The sequence below is a fragment of the Myxocyprinus asiaticus genome, chromosome 10, assembly GCF_019703515.2.
Source record: "Myxocyprinus asiaticus isolate MX2 ecotype Aquarium Trade chromosome 10, UBuf_Myxa_2, whole genome shotgun sequence".
NCBI lineage: Eukaryota > Metazoa > Chordata > Actinopteri > Cypriniformes > Catostomidae > Myxocyprinus > Myxocyprinus asiaticus.
Genome location: NC_059353.1, coordinates 31,281,957 through 31,298,195, shown reverse-complemented (window position 1 = coordinate 31,298,195; position 16,239 = coordinate 31,281,957). Strand labels below are relative to the sequence as shown.

At 37.0% G+C, this 16,239-nt stretch overlaps 1 protein-coding gene across 6 annotated transcripts in view; it reads right to left on the bottom strand.

The window, feature by feature from the left end:
• Positions 1–16,239, bottom strand: part of LOC127446807 (dachshund homolog 1-like) — a 152,631-nt gene that overhangs the window by 65,956 nt on the left and 70,436 nt on the right. For 5 of the 6 annotated variants that reach the window (XM_051708046.1, XM_051708045.1, XM_051708044.1 and 2 more), the window contains exons 2-3: positions 12,991–13,106; positions 2,817–2,978 (exon numbers count right to left, since the gene is read on the bottom strand). In XM_051708046.1, the coding sequence (XP_051564006.1) occupies positions 2,817–2,978; positions 12,991–13,106 (278 nt within the window). The remainder of the gene's footprint in view (positions 1–2,816; positions 2,979–12,990; positions 13,107–16,239) is intronic. The other variant, XM_051708050.1, reaches the window with a different exon arrangement.

Below are 16,239 nucleotides of genomic sequence, written 5' to 3'. Positions count from 1 at the left end.
AGAGTTTATTTTCACAGTTTGCCTGTTTTCTCTGGTGCTCTCTTAAAACACCCTGACATGATATCTCTCCTGGTTCTCTGGCGAAATGACCTTTCCGTTTTAATGCCGTAATGATCCGGTGTAGTGAGGGAATTTGCTGGAAGACGGGAAAAGAAAACACTGTCTATTTCACTTAAAAACCTAATTTATGTTGCAATTAAAGGCTGAAAGGAGCTTGTTTCTTCCCTCTGGCTGTCTGAATAGAAGCCGCTATATTTCGCCCTCTTATCATGTGGGTGACTCCTATTGGCCATGCCGTCACAGGAGAGTGCTTGATATAAACAAGAGATTGCACTGACATCCAGTAATCAATATTAGGATGGCTTCAGTACCAAACATCATTTGTCTCAGCCTCCGTTCTTTTGACCAAACGAAGCATTAATTTAAATCATAAATCTGGGAGTGATTTAAATCCTGGAATGAGAAGCGCGCCTGCCTTAATGATTTATTTTCTACATTTCTGCTAGCGAGAGATTTGTCCATACGCGGTGACAGGTCACCTTCAAACACCAGAGGTAGACTGTTCATCACCATGCAGACTAGCATCTCATCGCTGCGAGTAAATATTAAAGTAAAAGAATCCAATTGATTGTGGATGGGCTAGAGAGGCGTCGCGGCCATATATTTCACTCAGAGCTTCTAATGCCTCTCGAGTTCGTCTCCTTTGCTCACTGCTGGGCCCAGAATTATTATTCTTCAGGGAGTCTGCGTGTTCAAGGTTACAATTTAAATTGTAAAAAGATAAAAACAGTTTCTTATTAGCCCCATTGCCGCAGCCTCGCTTATTTTGATTCGCATTTATCTTTATTTTGGTGACTTTGTAACCCTCCGCCGCTGTTAGCTGTTAGATGACCTCAGCTCCATGCGCATTTTTTTTTATTTATTTTTTTTATCTGCCTAAAACGTACCATGTTTTGCCAAAACTCACAGTGTTAAATACAGCTGGGAAATCCTCGACACAAAGTGGATATTCACAATGGAAATCAGACACACACAGTTCAGCTCAGGGATTATGTTAACTGAATCATTTGTAATGGATTTGTGGTTTAATATAACAGTGTAATTTCCACAAAAAATGGCTTTAAGTAATGTTGCATAGAGAGAGAAAAAATCTGAATGTATCTCAGAAACAATTAATTGGAACGTGAGACATTCAAAACCAATTTTCTTCACCAAATTGAATTAGCGGCTCGCTTAATAGCTATTAGCTTTGGGATAAAGTGCTCATGGATGCATTTGATGTGTGGCTACTTTAAGAGGGCATTACCTGCTAATGATGAATTTGGAAACAAGCAAACAAACTGACTGCTCAAAAGGAGATTGCACAAAGCTTGCTAGTTTCCTTACAGATGCAGAAGTATGGTGTTTAAAGTGCAAACAGAGTTTAAACAAACATCTCAAGAGTTTTTGGTAGGTAAATACAATAAATGACATTTAGTAACACTACAACATATCAGTTGCTTCTTAAACAGTTCCGCCACATTTGCGTGTAGTATTTTAGTCTTATTCACAAACCACTCACAATCCAGTTAACCAAGCACTAAATGCGCTGAAATAGTGTTGTGCTGTGAGTATTTCAAGAATTGTTCACCCAAAGATTTAAATTCTCTCATCATTTACTCACCTTCATTCCATCCCAGATGTGTATGACTTTCTTTCTTCTGAAGAACACAAAGATTTTTAGAAGAATATCTCAGCTCTATAGTTTCATACAATGCAGGTGAAAAGTGACCACAACTTTCAAGCTCCAAAAAACTCATAAAGGCAGCATAAAACCACAAGACTCCAGTGGTTTAATCCACATCTTCTGTAGCAATCCAATTGGGTGAGAACAGACCAAAATTTATGTACATCTTACCATTGTAGTCTCTAGGCAGGATCATAATTTCAAACTGGATTACACTTCCTAGAGCTCGATGCATGTGCAGAGCGATAGATGGCGCAAGGAAGAGTAACTGAGCTTGAAATAATGATCGCCAAGGAGACTGATGTCAATATTTATAGAGAAAAATTTACAAATTTACATTTTGGTCTGTTCTCACCCAAAACCGATTGGATTGCTTCAGAAGACATGGATTAAGCCACTGGAGTATTATGTATTATTTCTATGCTGCCTTTATGTGCTTTTCAGAGCTTCAAAGTTTTGGTCACCATTCAATTGCATCGCATGGACCTTCAGAGCAGAGATATTCTTCTAAAAATCTATGTTTTTGTTCTGCAGAAGAAAGGAAGTCATACACATCTGGGATGGCATGATGGCATGTTAATTTTTGTATGAACTACTCCTTTCAAGTCATTGTTGTATTTTTTTTAGCACAAACACACTTCCTTTCTATGTAAATTATGCTAAATTAGCCTGGTGAAAATAATGTTGCATTATTACTGCCTACAGAAAGCAGGCGGTAAACTGAATGCTATTAAAAAAATAGATGTTTGTGTACATTTTGGATTGATCAAGCAGCAGTAACTCAACAAATGATAATGAAATAACGGAGAAGCACATTATAACCAGGCATATATCCAGACGTGCGGTGTAGTTTGTGCATTTTCTGCATTTTAAAGAGCCGATTTAGGTGCCTGAAGTTGGTTGAGCGATGGTGTATAGTCCCAGTATATTTAGCTTGTTTGTGTTGTTACCTCATTTGCGCAATTCCTTTATTGTATAGGGTGCTAAAACATCACATACAGCGCAAGTAAATAAACAATGCTATAAGCGGCTGCAAAAGTCTTGAGTCTGAGTGCAGTGTGGGCCATGAGGCCGGTCAATGGTGACTCACCCACACTGGAACTGAGATCTCCGTTCTCTGAGTCTGCACCATGGTGAGTGCGGTTGCTGTGGTAGCTGCTCATCACCTCGAGTTTGATTTTCTTCACCTTCATGGCCTCGGCGATGGCGGCATTGGTGGCGGCTGCAGCTGCTGCAGCGGCGGCTGTCAGACCTGCAGCAGCAGAGTGGAGGGATTGGGTCACAGCACTGTAAGAACGCTGCAGCTCATGTCGGCTTAAAAAAAGGGCATGGTCGAGAGTGCTTCCAGACTAAACATTTTCCAGGAAATTCAGTGAATTATTAGATAAGTGTGCCTTGCATTGCCTTGCAAACCCTGGCCACCCCACTGCCCCCCAACCTATCCATCTTGATCATAATAAAAGTTTTTATTTAAGATAGAATAATATTTTTGGTATTTCTGATGTACCAATATTACGTGCATTTTTTTAAATTTTGAATTTCCCTTTAAAACTCCAAATCCACTTTTGTTGCGTATGCGCATTGTAGCATGCCACTTCATCAGCAGTGCATGTAAGAGGAGCACTGTGAACTTGACAACAACAAAACCAGCTCTTTGGACAAAAGAAGTACGGTAAGCATTTATACAACATATTTCACCAAATGTTTTATTTCCCTTGTAAAAAAGATACACTTTGGTCTTCCCAGGTAAACGGAAAATGCTTGACTCTCTGTAACTCTGAATATGAAAACTGATGTGAGATGGCTATCTTTCATAAAAAATTGTCCTGGTTTATTTAGAAAAGAATTAAGAATATTAGCTTTTCCTACTTTTTGCTTACCATTCGTCTAAGATTGGTTCCACAAGGAGGGCGAATAGCTATATTATAATTATATTAGCATAATACAATTTGGTTTTTTTTTGTAATTTTGATGTGGAGAAATGGTCCAACTGAAGTGTCATATGGTTTGCAATGAAAAGGTGTGTTTCACATACTGATTAATGCACAGATGAGGTATACAGTAAATACATTTATACAGCAATTACAATTGTGGGAATCAATAAATAATTTCATCTGTGGCTTCTTGATTCACTTGTATGGCAGATAGAAAACGTGTGTTGGCAGGTAGTTTTACTTTTATAAAAGATGCTATCGTAATCTAATATTATGCTTTCATATTTGTTTGAAAAAAAAATTACTCATCATCATCATGCTCTGGAACAATTTGTTTTATGAAAAGTACTATATAAATAAATCTTAATTAAATTAAATAATTATTGAATTATAAACAAATTGACTGCTGAAACTTGCATTACATGATTACATGATTAATTGACAGACTGTGTGTATGTATATAGAGAGAGAGAGAGAGAGAGAGAGAGAGAGAGAGAGAGAGAGAGAGAGAGAGATTTTTACCTGTCTCCTTCTGGCCACCTCATTAAAAAATTCCTGGATGCACCACTGCACGACTTTACTTCTATATTAATTTATTTAGCAGATATTTTTATACAGCTGAAGAGAAGTGCTGCAATACAAAGTTCCAAGTTTTGCAAGAAAATTACAAGCTAGTAAAGAGATTTTTTTTCACATGTATTTTTTTTATATTTATATACAAAAATAATAATAATAACGATAAGTAGGAGTTTAGTGGGGAGTCCAGATTGTGCTTCTTGATGCTCCAGAATCCCTCTAGAAATATTCTAGAAAATTTAGTGACTTACAGTATGTCATTTTTACACTGCAAAGGAACCACTGAGGCTGCATCAGAGGTGACATACTGTAAGTACCACAAAAAGAAATAAGAACTAATATGATTATTAATGATAAGATATCAAATGATAATTACAGAAATATTAAATTATGAGTGAAAATATAGAATTATAAATAAACACATTTTAGGGTATAAAATGTATGCTCTATCATGACAACGAAGTTTGCTGCATTTCATTTTACAGTATGTGGCATTGCGTCTTTACATCTTACAACCAATTTGAAGCTGGCACAAAGTCTGCTCAGAGCAGCCTTAACTTGCCTGTGTAAAGACATCTTTACATTATTGGATATTGTGCATTTTGTACATATATTCCAGCCAACAATAAATGAGATGCACTGAAACATGACTTGAGCAGATACCGTCAACATGTGTGATGTAATTATGCATAAGATCACTGCTCTTTTACACTCCTTATGCTTCTCAGATGACACATTACTTAGAGCTATAGCTCAGATAAAAGAAAAAAGAACTTCTCGCTCTGTAACTGTTTGACACAGTCTTTTCTCCCATCACTAGCCTAACTCAGTCTAGCACTTCGTTTTAACTAGAGCGCGTCATTTGCATCCCATCACTGACAGTAGCTTTTGCTGTATTTGATTACACTGCTGGCCCCATTGGACTGATGCAACGTTTTCTGCAGGAAGCCTGACTGTCATGTGTGTCTTCCCTTATTTCTGTCTCTTTTCCTCTCTAAATGCAAAGATGACACTATTGTGCTTTGATGGTGACAGATGGAGTCAGGAGAACATATCGGGACTGACATTTTGCCATGGTTTCTGTTTGTAAATAAACGGGTGGGAATGTATGACAAAGTGAAAACAAACAGCCTGAAACAGTGGGAAACCAAAGACGTGTTTAAATCACACACACTCACAAAGACATGCAAATGTCTATGACATCTCAAATAAACGCACACTGAATGCTCTTGACTGACTCCAAATCCATTGTCATTCCCCCTGAATGAATAGGAACGCTGCACATTTTTATGGCTCCAGTGGCAATAATAATTTTTCCATTGTTTGATTTGTTTAAAAGGAGCACCGCGGAGCCGGGGAGATTTGATAAAGAACTGATTCGCTGTCATTTACTCTTTTTCAATGACAAAACACCTGAACGACTCTCAGAAAGTAAAAGAGAGATCCTTGAAAGAGACTTTGAAATCATGAATGAAGATTAATGAAATGCTGTGAATGGATGTATCAAAGCTGGGCTTTTTTTTTTCCAGCAGTGCTCAGTGAATCCTCTGATCTCTGTCTCATTTTATACATACAGTGTATTGAAAGTGGTAAGAGTACAATAGACTTTTGTATGAGATTAGGAGGCAAAAAGGGTTCTAGGTTATGGGCTGAGCAACCACAAAATATTAAATGACATAAGTGAACAAGAAGGTTTTATATATATATATATATATATATATATATATATATATATATATATATATATATATATATATATATATATATATTTATTTATTTATTTTTTTTTGTGTGTGTGTGTGTGTGTTTTAAACAAGAGATCTGCAAAAAACAGTTGCCTGAATGACTTATAGACTAATCAGTCTAAGGAAGCCCTTAATAATTAGGCTGGATTTGGGTTCACTTGACACCGATCAGATACATATCTGGGGGCATTCACATAGGTTGCATGCTCAAAAAGCATGCAGGGGTCTTGAGACACATTTGTTGAACTATTTTAAACTCAACACATAATTTAAAAAAATGCAGTGCTCATGGCACAAAATGCTCAAAAAACAGCTTGACACATGATAGTCATGACACAATGGCAAAAGACATTAGTCTGCAACATGTGTATGGGTGTAGCAGTGATGCACAAAAGGGGGTGAATCTAAAGGCACAACTTCTTTGAGAGGGTTTTACCATGCAAACTGTCTAAGGGGCTGTTCACAAAGGATGTGTTCCTGCATTAGAAGATAGACAGAGTGCAACATAATTTAACAGAAGATGTGTTTATAGGCGTATTAACTCACAAATGCCATTGCTAATATGAACATTAGCATTCTCAAAATGCAGTGCTCATGGTGCAAGACACTAAAAAACAGTGAGACTACAATGGCCATATGCATCAATCTGATGCATATTTACATAAGTTGAAACAATAAATAAAATAGTCTAGGTGGAATGCAAGAATGCATCGAGTGTGAAAGCAAATGCACAAAAAATCTAAATTTAAATAATAAAACATTTAAATGAATAAGAAAAAATCTAAATTTAGTTGATCTCACTATTCACTAGTCGGTTGCTGGACAAATCCATCCTTAATTTATACAGTTACGTATCTTGAATATTTATTAAGACAGAGCTTTCAGCAAACTTATTACAAGACATACATTCTGTATTTATGCTCTCAAAATCTAAAAATCCACTTATGTACCATCAAACAGTTATATAACCACTGCTCCATGGCCTGTTTGAATTCTGTTTTCCCCACACAAGGGGAGCCAATTGGTAAATTCATCATTACTTAGCTGTCAAATCTCACTGATATGACTCGACTGTGGCCATTTGCCCTAGGTCTCTGACATAAACACGAGGAGAAAGGGAAAAGGAAAGATATCGAGCATGTGGCATTACTACGCCACCTTGCCTCCCCACCAGCAGATAGGCAGATGGCACAGGCAGCATCGCATGCCACCGGCTTTCTGGGCTTGTTTGCATTTTAAAGTACATCAGTACCATATTGATGTATCGTATATTTCGTGTTGGAGTGGCTGCTCTTGTTTGCTGTTGCATATGCATGTCCTAGAGCTGCGAATGGGATATAACAACCCCCCACCCCACCACTACATGCACACACTCATAATAAATATGGCCTCCAGTCGCACTGAAGGTCAGTCTTCATTTGCGTCTAATGGGAGAGAGTCAACTGTTTTCTAATGAGATGTATGCATAGCAGAGACCTAGGGAAAACATTAAGAATAATGTTGTTTGCACGATAAAGTCAGGCACTTGAGTAGCATTTAAGGAAATCTTTGGACCAGCAATTACTCACTTCAGCTATGCATTAAACACTGTCTTTTGTTCTCATTTAACAGCTCACTAAAATGGACGTGCCAATGTTGAATCTCCTGCAGGTATGAACGTTATCAATAAACAGCTTACAACAATTTCATGCTTAATTAGCTTATAACAGTATAGACTAGTGGTTCTCAACTGGTCATGGGACGGTTCTGATAGGGCTGCTAACCAATGTGCATAGTTATGATTGTCAAATAAAGACTCATCAACTTTTACAAGGAAGGAGAAAATGCTTCCTATATCTTTTGTGGTTGAGGTCAAAGTTCATGAAAACTCAATGATAATTTGGTGCAAATTAATCTGTCACTTGGGAGAAGCTAGCCAAAATAGACTATTGCTAGCTTAAAGTGAAAGATAAAATTGTGTCAAAATACATGAACAGGTTGCGTGACAACGATGCAAGGTAACAGAAGATACAACTACATTAAATTCAGTTTCACTCTCGATGAGAACAAACACGGTTTGTGCTGACCCCACCGCATTTTGTATTATGATTTATTGACTTAATACAATAAGCAAATACTAATAATACTTTTCGATGTTTGATTGTAAGGTCATTTTTGTATACTTTTATGCGACAAACAATTTTGGTACTGTGATGGGTCGCCACTTGATGACAAAGTAAAATCTGGTTCATGAGGCAAAACCAGTTGAGAACCACTAGTATAAGCATTTAAACACATGCTTATGGATAATTTTTATATTATCATTTCATATTGTTCATTTCAAATTAAATTCAAAGGAATTTAAACCTCACCCTCATGCCATCTGGGGCTTTCTTCTTTCTGCAGAACACAAACAAAGATTTTTAGAAGAATATCTCTGTTGATCCTCACAATGCAAATGAATGGTGACCTTTGAAGCTCCAAAAATCACATAAAGGCAACATAAATGTAATCCATAAAACTCTCGTGGATAAATCCACATCTTCAAAAGCGATATGATAAGTTTTGGTGAAAAACAAATCAATATTTAAGTTGTTTTAACTTAATCTCCACTTTCACTGTCACTTTCACATTCTTTCACATTTCTTAAAGTGAAAGTGAAGATTTATGATAAAAAATGACTTAAATATTGATCTGTTTCTCACCCACACCTATCATATATCTTCTGAAGACATGGATTGAACCACTTGAGTTGTATGTATTACCTTATGTGGCCTTTATGTGATTTTTGGAGCTTCAAAGGTCTGGTCACCGTTCACTTGCATTGTGAGCATCAACAGAGCTGAGATGTTCTTCTAAAAGTGTGTTCAACAGAAGAAAGAATGTCATACACATCTAGGATGGCATGAGGGTGAGTAAATGATGAGAGAATTTTAACTTTTTGGGTGAACTATCCCATTAAGCTTTGTTTATTGTTTTGCTCGATCACAAATACGATCCATCTTATCTACAAAGGTGTTTGACTCTAACAATAAGTCTACACTAGAGTACTCATCAATAAACTGTTCTTCATATCAGCAACAAGTCTACTTGCTGTGCCCTCGCATGTCCATCCTCAATTAGCATTCATTAGTATTCTAAGCACCAATAGCAGTTTGCAACGTCTTGACTTTTGAAAGTCACCTTTAGATTCAGACACCCATGTCTGTTTTCGCACAGACATGTGAATCTCTTTGGCCATATATAAACAGCCAAGCCTAAAAGAGAGCGCAAGAGCAGGCAGATGGAAGACGGTGGCGAGGGGAGGGGACTCTGTCCAACAAATAAAGAATCGCATGGTACTGTCACACTGTGCACAAAACAGAAAATAATAAAGATGGGGTCTGATCGTAGCCCTTGGAGCAGCTGTCATATTAAATAATAATGAAGGATCTATTAATATGCAAAGGAACCAGCAGCAGACTGGCTTAATGCTGTCATGCCTCTGAATATTGTCAGAATGTTCATTATTAATTAACATACGGGCTGCCCCATACCTGCTCAATGTCAGAACATTCTTATAACAAATAAGGAATGTACTGTACTTCCACTAATAGTGTAATTAAATTAAGATCAGATTAACTTCACATCAGTACACAAAGAGTGACTTAGCCTTGCTGATGATAAGCAAGTGTTTATCTACTGACTTAACATTTAGGGCTCCTAATAGAGACCAAGGCCAATTTTCACTCTATTTACTTAGTATGCTTGCAGAGATGAGTTCAGTTTCGGTGATTATTGAGAGCTGACTGCACGCAAAAGTCAAGATTGTGCCAACAAGGACTGGGTGAACTAATATAACTGGATTGTTCCATCTGTATTAGAGCCAAATACTGCACATAAATTATAGACGGCACTAAGCTGCTGGAACTCAGAGTAAGGACAGTCACATTAGGGTTGACTGATCTGTTTATGACAGTGTAATCTTGCATCTGTGTGAAGGGCTACATGTTTCATTAACCTCTTTTTGTGTCTATTCTCCCACTCTAGCAGCATTTCAAGTTGATTGTGAGTGTTACCACCTAACAACAGATTGATGGAATGATACTCTGACGTCATTTCCTGCTTGGCTACAAAACAGATGTTCAAGTACATTAAATAAGTCTTTATACCTTGTTTGGTATTAATAATAAAACAATGTTATATTATGAACAAATAACATTTCTTTTTCTGTCTATTTCTGTTAATAAAGTTCTAGTTTTGCTAGCTTTTAGCTTCTGCTAGCTTTGTCTTGTGTGCATGGATGGTATAAATATATCTGTAGTATACCTGACCTATTATTAAAGCCAGGAGTCCCAAATTTAAATATTTATTCACTGATAAACTTCCCCTCCGCTGCAGCTCTCAAATCTCAGTCTCCATTCCACATACTATATGTATCCTAACTGCCACACATGTTCAGTCATATGACACATGAGAACCAATGCCATCAAACATGGTGCAATGGGTTGACGCACCATTTAAAAAAATCTGACATAGACATGAATGAGATTTCAGCACATCAGTGAAGGGGAAAATTATTAGTGAATATTGACTTAAAAGGGACAGCAGTCTGAGACTGACAGTGAGATTTTTAACGGTTTTAATGACCCTAAAGTGTAATAGTATTGCATGAGCATAGTGAAGTGCAAAACGGCCCTGAACATTTGACGATGTTACAACTGTATTCATTTATGATAAAGTTACATTAACAAAATAGCTAGGACAACTTGATGCTGATTAAAACAGTCGTTTACATTTGCCCTCCCAATCCTGGGGTTGTCCAAGATGACAAGGATCCATCAAAGCTGAATGCGAGCAAATCTTACTACATCTACTCATTGTATGCCGGTCCCTCAAACAACCGAAGACCCTTACAAACTTGATTGTAGTCCCAAACAAAATGTCAAGATCTGAGCATCTCTTAAGGTTTAAAGGCCTGGATATCAAAGGGTTTTTGTCATGGTTGTTCAGGACTAAATAAGAGTACACTCTCATCCTGGGCTCTCATCCTGTACTGCATGGCCTTTGAGTTCCTGTTTCTAAACAAGACACAGATAGGATGACCTCACTCAAACATGGAGGGGGCAGCTGGCCCCAGTCTCCAAAGCTGAAAACCTTATTAATGCTTCAGCTCTATTGTTCAACATTACCAGTTCTATTGCCAATGTTGAATTTCAAATGAAACATTGCATTCCTTTACAGAGAGAGAGAATGCTACTCTTGCATTTTGGATTAAAAAAAGAAAGAAATAACACTTCAAAAATTGCTGTTAGAAAATAAGAAATAAAATAATACATTTAGTGAGGTTTAAGGTTCAAACAACTAAAAAAAATGCCAATGGAAATAAGATAAAGAAGTCACAAATAGCTAATTTGAACAATTTTGGTACTGTGTTTCTGCAGAACACAAACGAAGATTTTTAGTAGAATATTTAAGCTCTGTAGATCTCACAATACAAGTGAATTGGTACCAAAATTTTGAAGCTCAAAAAAGCACATAAAGACAGTATAAAAGTAATCCATAAGACTCCATTGGTTAAATCAACATGATATGATAGCGACATGATAGGTGTGGGTGAAAAAAAAGATCAATATTTAAGTCCTTTTTTCCTGTAAATTCTCCTCCCTGCCCAGTAGGTGGCAATATGCATGAAGAATGTGAATCGCCAAAAACAAAAGTAGAAGACTGTGAAATTGAAAGTGGAAATTGATAGTAAAAAAGGAAAAATATTTTTCTGTTTCTCACTCACACCTATCATATCGCTTCTGAAGACATATATTTAACCACTGGAGTCATATGGATTACTTTTATGCTGCTCTTATGTGCTTTTGGAGCTTCAACATTTTGGGACACATTCACTTGCATTGTGAGGACCTACAGAGCTGAAATTATTTTCTAAAAATGTTTGTTTGTGTTCAGCAGAAAAAAGAAAGTCATTCACATCTGGAATGTCATGAGGGTGAGTAACTGAAGTGAGAATTTTTGGTTTTGGGTGAACTATTCCTTCTGATCAATGTCAAATATTATTACTTATGTGGTAAATGTGTATTTAAGCTGTAATGATTTGTACTTTTAAATGTCACATTTCTTAGGCTTTAGAAGTGTTGCGGTTTGAGGTTGTGTATTTAATAACCTGTTACTCATCTAACAAATTCAAATACTGAATAAAAAAAAAAGTTGCACATTTTTTGTCTATTGTTCAAAAAAGGACATTTCTTCACTTTAAACCATAGATATCACTTTATAATAACTTTATTAACATTAACAAACATTACATTATACTGTACAATGACTTACAGATAATAATTTATCAAATCCATAACCCAGAAGCATGGTTGCTCTTGTTGCGCCACAATGCTTCATCCTTTAAGATCTTTAATAGTGTAAAAATAATAATAATACACAAACAAATGGTATGTAAGTTAATGAGCTATGGCTTTGTGTTAAATAATTGTTTAACAGTATGCAAGAGATCTTTAACAAGGAGTTAACTGTGCACTAACAAAGAGTTAACTGTAACTTAATGACTGTGTATTATTAAAAGATGCTAGAATAACTGAGAGCACAATATGTAAATCAGGACACTTTCTTGCGAGCAACTTCAAAGCCGCTACAATGAAAACCAGCTGTAAATAGAACAAAAGCATAAGACTCGCTCTAGGCGAACTAAAGGCACAAACGTTGTTGTTGATTCTTGTGGCGATAAGCTTACTTTAACATCACAATGGCCTATGTACATATAGCAGTGAAGTGGATTTAATCGGGCTAATTAAAATCCACTCAAGGCAGAATGCAACACTGTAGAAATCTAGGAGAAAAAAATTCCCTCCACTCCAATTTATTCTGAAGCTTTGGTTGCAGAGGGGGCTGCTGGGAAGGGAGGGGGGCCAATGGTTCTGGCTGGCAGTTTGGGTTAGTGCTGTCAGATTTTGCAGTGTGCCATTTAACGGATGGGCAGCAGGCCGCTGTGAAACGGACCAGTGTGAGGGTGGAGGCCCGCATGTGTTACCTGTGGGGGGAATGATTCCTGGAGACATGAGCCCCGGCACCGAGTGTGGCATGATGTGCGGGTTCTCCGGCGATGTCACACTCTGGGTCCGTTTTGGAGGCCTCCCGGGTCTTGAGCTAAAACAGAAGTGAAGTGGCGGAAAGGGGGTGGTAAAGGCAGAGGAGGACACAGAGAAAGTATAGAGGAAAGATGGAGAGAGAAGGGGTGAGGGACAGAGGTTTCCGTTAACATTCAGACTGCTCCAGAATGCAATTTCATTCCAAAGAGCTAACATGTACTGTAAATAAATCCCTTTTCAAGGACAGTTGCTTTCTGCTGCTCGACATAATAGACTTCCATAACTAATTAGATTACAAAGTGAATTCATTTCCTTTATTGAAGTTCAACCACTTTTTTATGCATAATTCATAGCCTGTACCTCGTTACCTGCCCCTCTGTATTAATATCCCTACACTATTTGAATCACCTCGTTTGCATATGCTAAAATCTGGCAATGCGGCTTTCAGCCTGGAAAATTATATGTTAACTTGTTATAATTATTGCAGTCAGGCCACTATTGATTTATGAGACTTTTAAAAACCAAATATGTGTAGTTCTCATAATGAATGATATTCTAAGGTTCTTCAGGAAATTAAAAGCCAATGGCTGCCTTAGGAAATGTTCTGCTTGCTTGATTTAATAGGAGCCTTTGCTGGAAGCTGGTGTGACTGAGTGACTCAGACCTGTTGTGCGTTTATGATGGAAACTTTTATTACTTTAAATGAGTGACCAAGATCACACAATGATTAATGACACAGCAAGTGCAAGGCTGACGGAGGATAAAAAACGCCCCTCCTAGCTGATTGTCAAATATTTTTTCACACATTACTAAGTTTTGTTCATCCATGCATTTTCCCTTGTAATTTTTATTCAGACAGCAGCTTGCATAATACCAAAGAGGCATTTACAAAAATATTCCTTCACAATGACTGTCTCTAAATTGCTGTGGTCCAAGTAAACTCATTTTTAGGGCACTGTCTATATTTCATAGCACTTCTGTTACAATGGAATATCAGAACATGACTGAAAGAGACCTTCATTAACTCAAGGTCTTGTTCTCTGCTTTTCCAGTGACTAAACAAGGCCTCATTTTCATGGCCAGTACGAAAGAGAAGAGTGCATTTACTGAAACCCAAGGTCTTTTTAAAAACTCACTTATTCACATACCACGAAAGTCTGTCATGTGCATCCGTTTAGCCCATTTACAGACTGGGCAGATGAGCTCCTTTTATAGCATTTTATCATGTTTTATCCCTGACAGGCATTAAATTGAAACAGAAATTCTTCACTTCATGCACTAAAAACAGAGGGGCCATAAACTCCAAGCTATGTGAAAGAGCAGCACACGACAGAGACAGGCCTGGGGCTATTCACACTGTAAGGAGCTTACACCACATCAGCCTGTTCAGATGTGATAGAATCATTTCCACGTCACATCCCAAAATGGAGATTGTTCCAGTAAGGTATTCTGAATTGTTATGTTCACAAACATAAAAAAAACAAAACAAAAAAAAAAAAAAAACAATAGAGATTGTCACACTTTTTACTCCAGCTAATATTTGTCAGGGTAGGTTTATTTTTGAAAATCTATCTTAAAGTTCTGGCCAGACTATATGTGGGTAAGTTGTCATAATGGAGCCTGCCATTAAATAGTCAATTACAGGCTTTTCAGCTAAATGTAAACAATTTTGTAAATCAGCAAAAACAATGTAAATTATAACAATTACAATTAAAAAATTCAAACATTGTAATTAATAAATTGTATAAATGTATAACATTTAAAACATAAATAACCTTGTCCTAAGAACTTCAACCTTTCAATTCACAGTTGAGTTTTGCCTAAATGTAGGGTACAACGAGGCTGAAGGCACACCTTTGTGTGAAATGTGCTTTTTTTTTTCTGGTCACAAAGTGTATCAAGATTGAAAAAAAAAAAATACACTTTTTTATTGAATAAAACATCATTTGTGTGAAAAGAAATAATAACGGAAGGTTTAAAACAAATTTAAAGGTGGCGAAGGAGACTTTTACCGCACACTTGGGGTAAAAGGCTCCCACATATGGTGTAAAAGGCCACCAGGGGGGTTATAGTGATATCGTGCAAATACAAAGGGACAATAGTTATAGGGCAAAATTTGACAACTTAGGCAAATATTTTTGAAACAGCAAGATGCTTTTTTGAGTAACAAGTTAAAATAATCCCACTTCAGAAAAGTGTTAAACATTTCATGTTAATATCAATCATATTTGGCGTTTCATAACATCTCAAGTATTTTCTAAACAAATTAATGTCCATTGTAATTGGATCAGTCAATGTGAGCCCACTTTGAACATTTTTCATTATAAATCTATTCACCCCACTTAAGAAGAACAATGTGTTTTATGGGGGCCTTCAGCCCCTGCAACAGGGGGCTTTTTACTCCAAACACTATCCTTTCACTTATTGGACAGTTACTAAAAAACTTTTGTTTTAATCACCTTGAACAAAAATTATAAATAGGTATTTTGTCTAAAAATAAATGTGATAATATCAGGGATTCTCATTACACACATTTGCAACATTTTAAAAATACACATGTCAGCATTTTGAACAAATTTACGTGTTAACAAATTTCATTAATAGCAGTTCATAGTATGGATCTATGTTTTTAAGTGGATGAACATTTAGGTGGGGCTCTGCCCTACCTGCCCATCTAGATGAGCCACGCCTGCATTTACCCAGGGGGCCTTAAGCCCCTTTGTGCTCTATGCCAAAGAGGTTTTATTGTGTTCACTTGTTTACCCAACAGCCAAAGCAGAAATATGATATACTGAAATTTGAGTAAATATTAATTAGTTTTAAGAAGGTTTTGAACTAGGTGTTTAAAACCAACATAGATTTACATTTACATTTAATAATTTACAGTAGAAGATGCTTAAATCCAAAGTCACTTACAAATGTCCAAAGTGATTTACAAATGACTATTGTAAAAGAAAACGAGTAATTTTATTCAAAAACCCTGGGTAGTTCAGCGAGTAAAGACACTGACTACCACCCCTGGATTCACGAGTTCGAATCCAGGGCATGCTGAGTGACTCCAGCCAGGTCTCCTCAGCAACCAAATTGGCGCGGTTGCTAGAGAGGGTAGAGTCAAATGGGGTTACCTCCTCGTGGTCGTTATAATGTGGTTTGCTCTCGGTGGGGTGCGTGGTGAGTTGTGCGTGGATGCC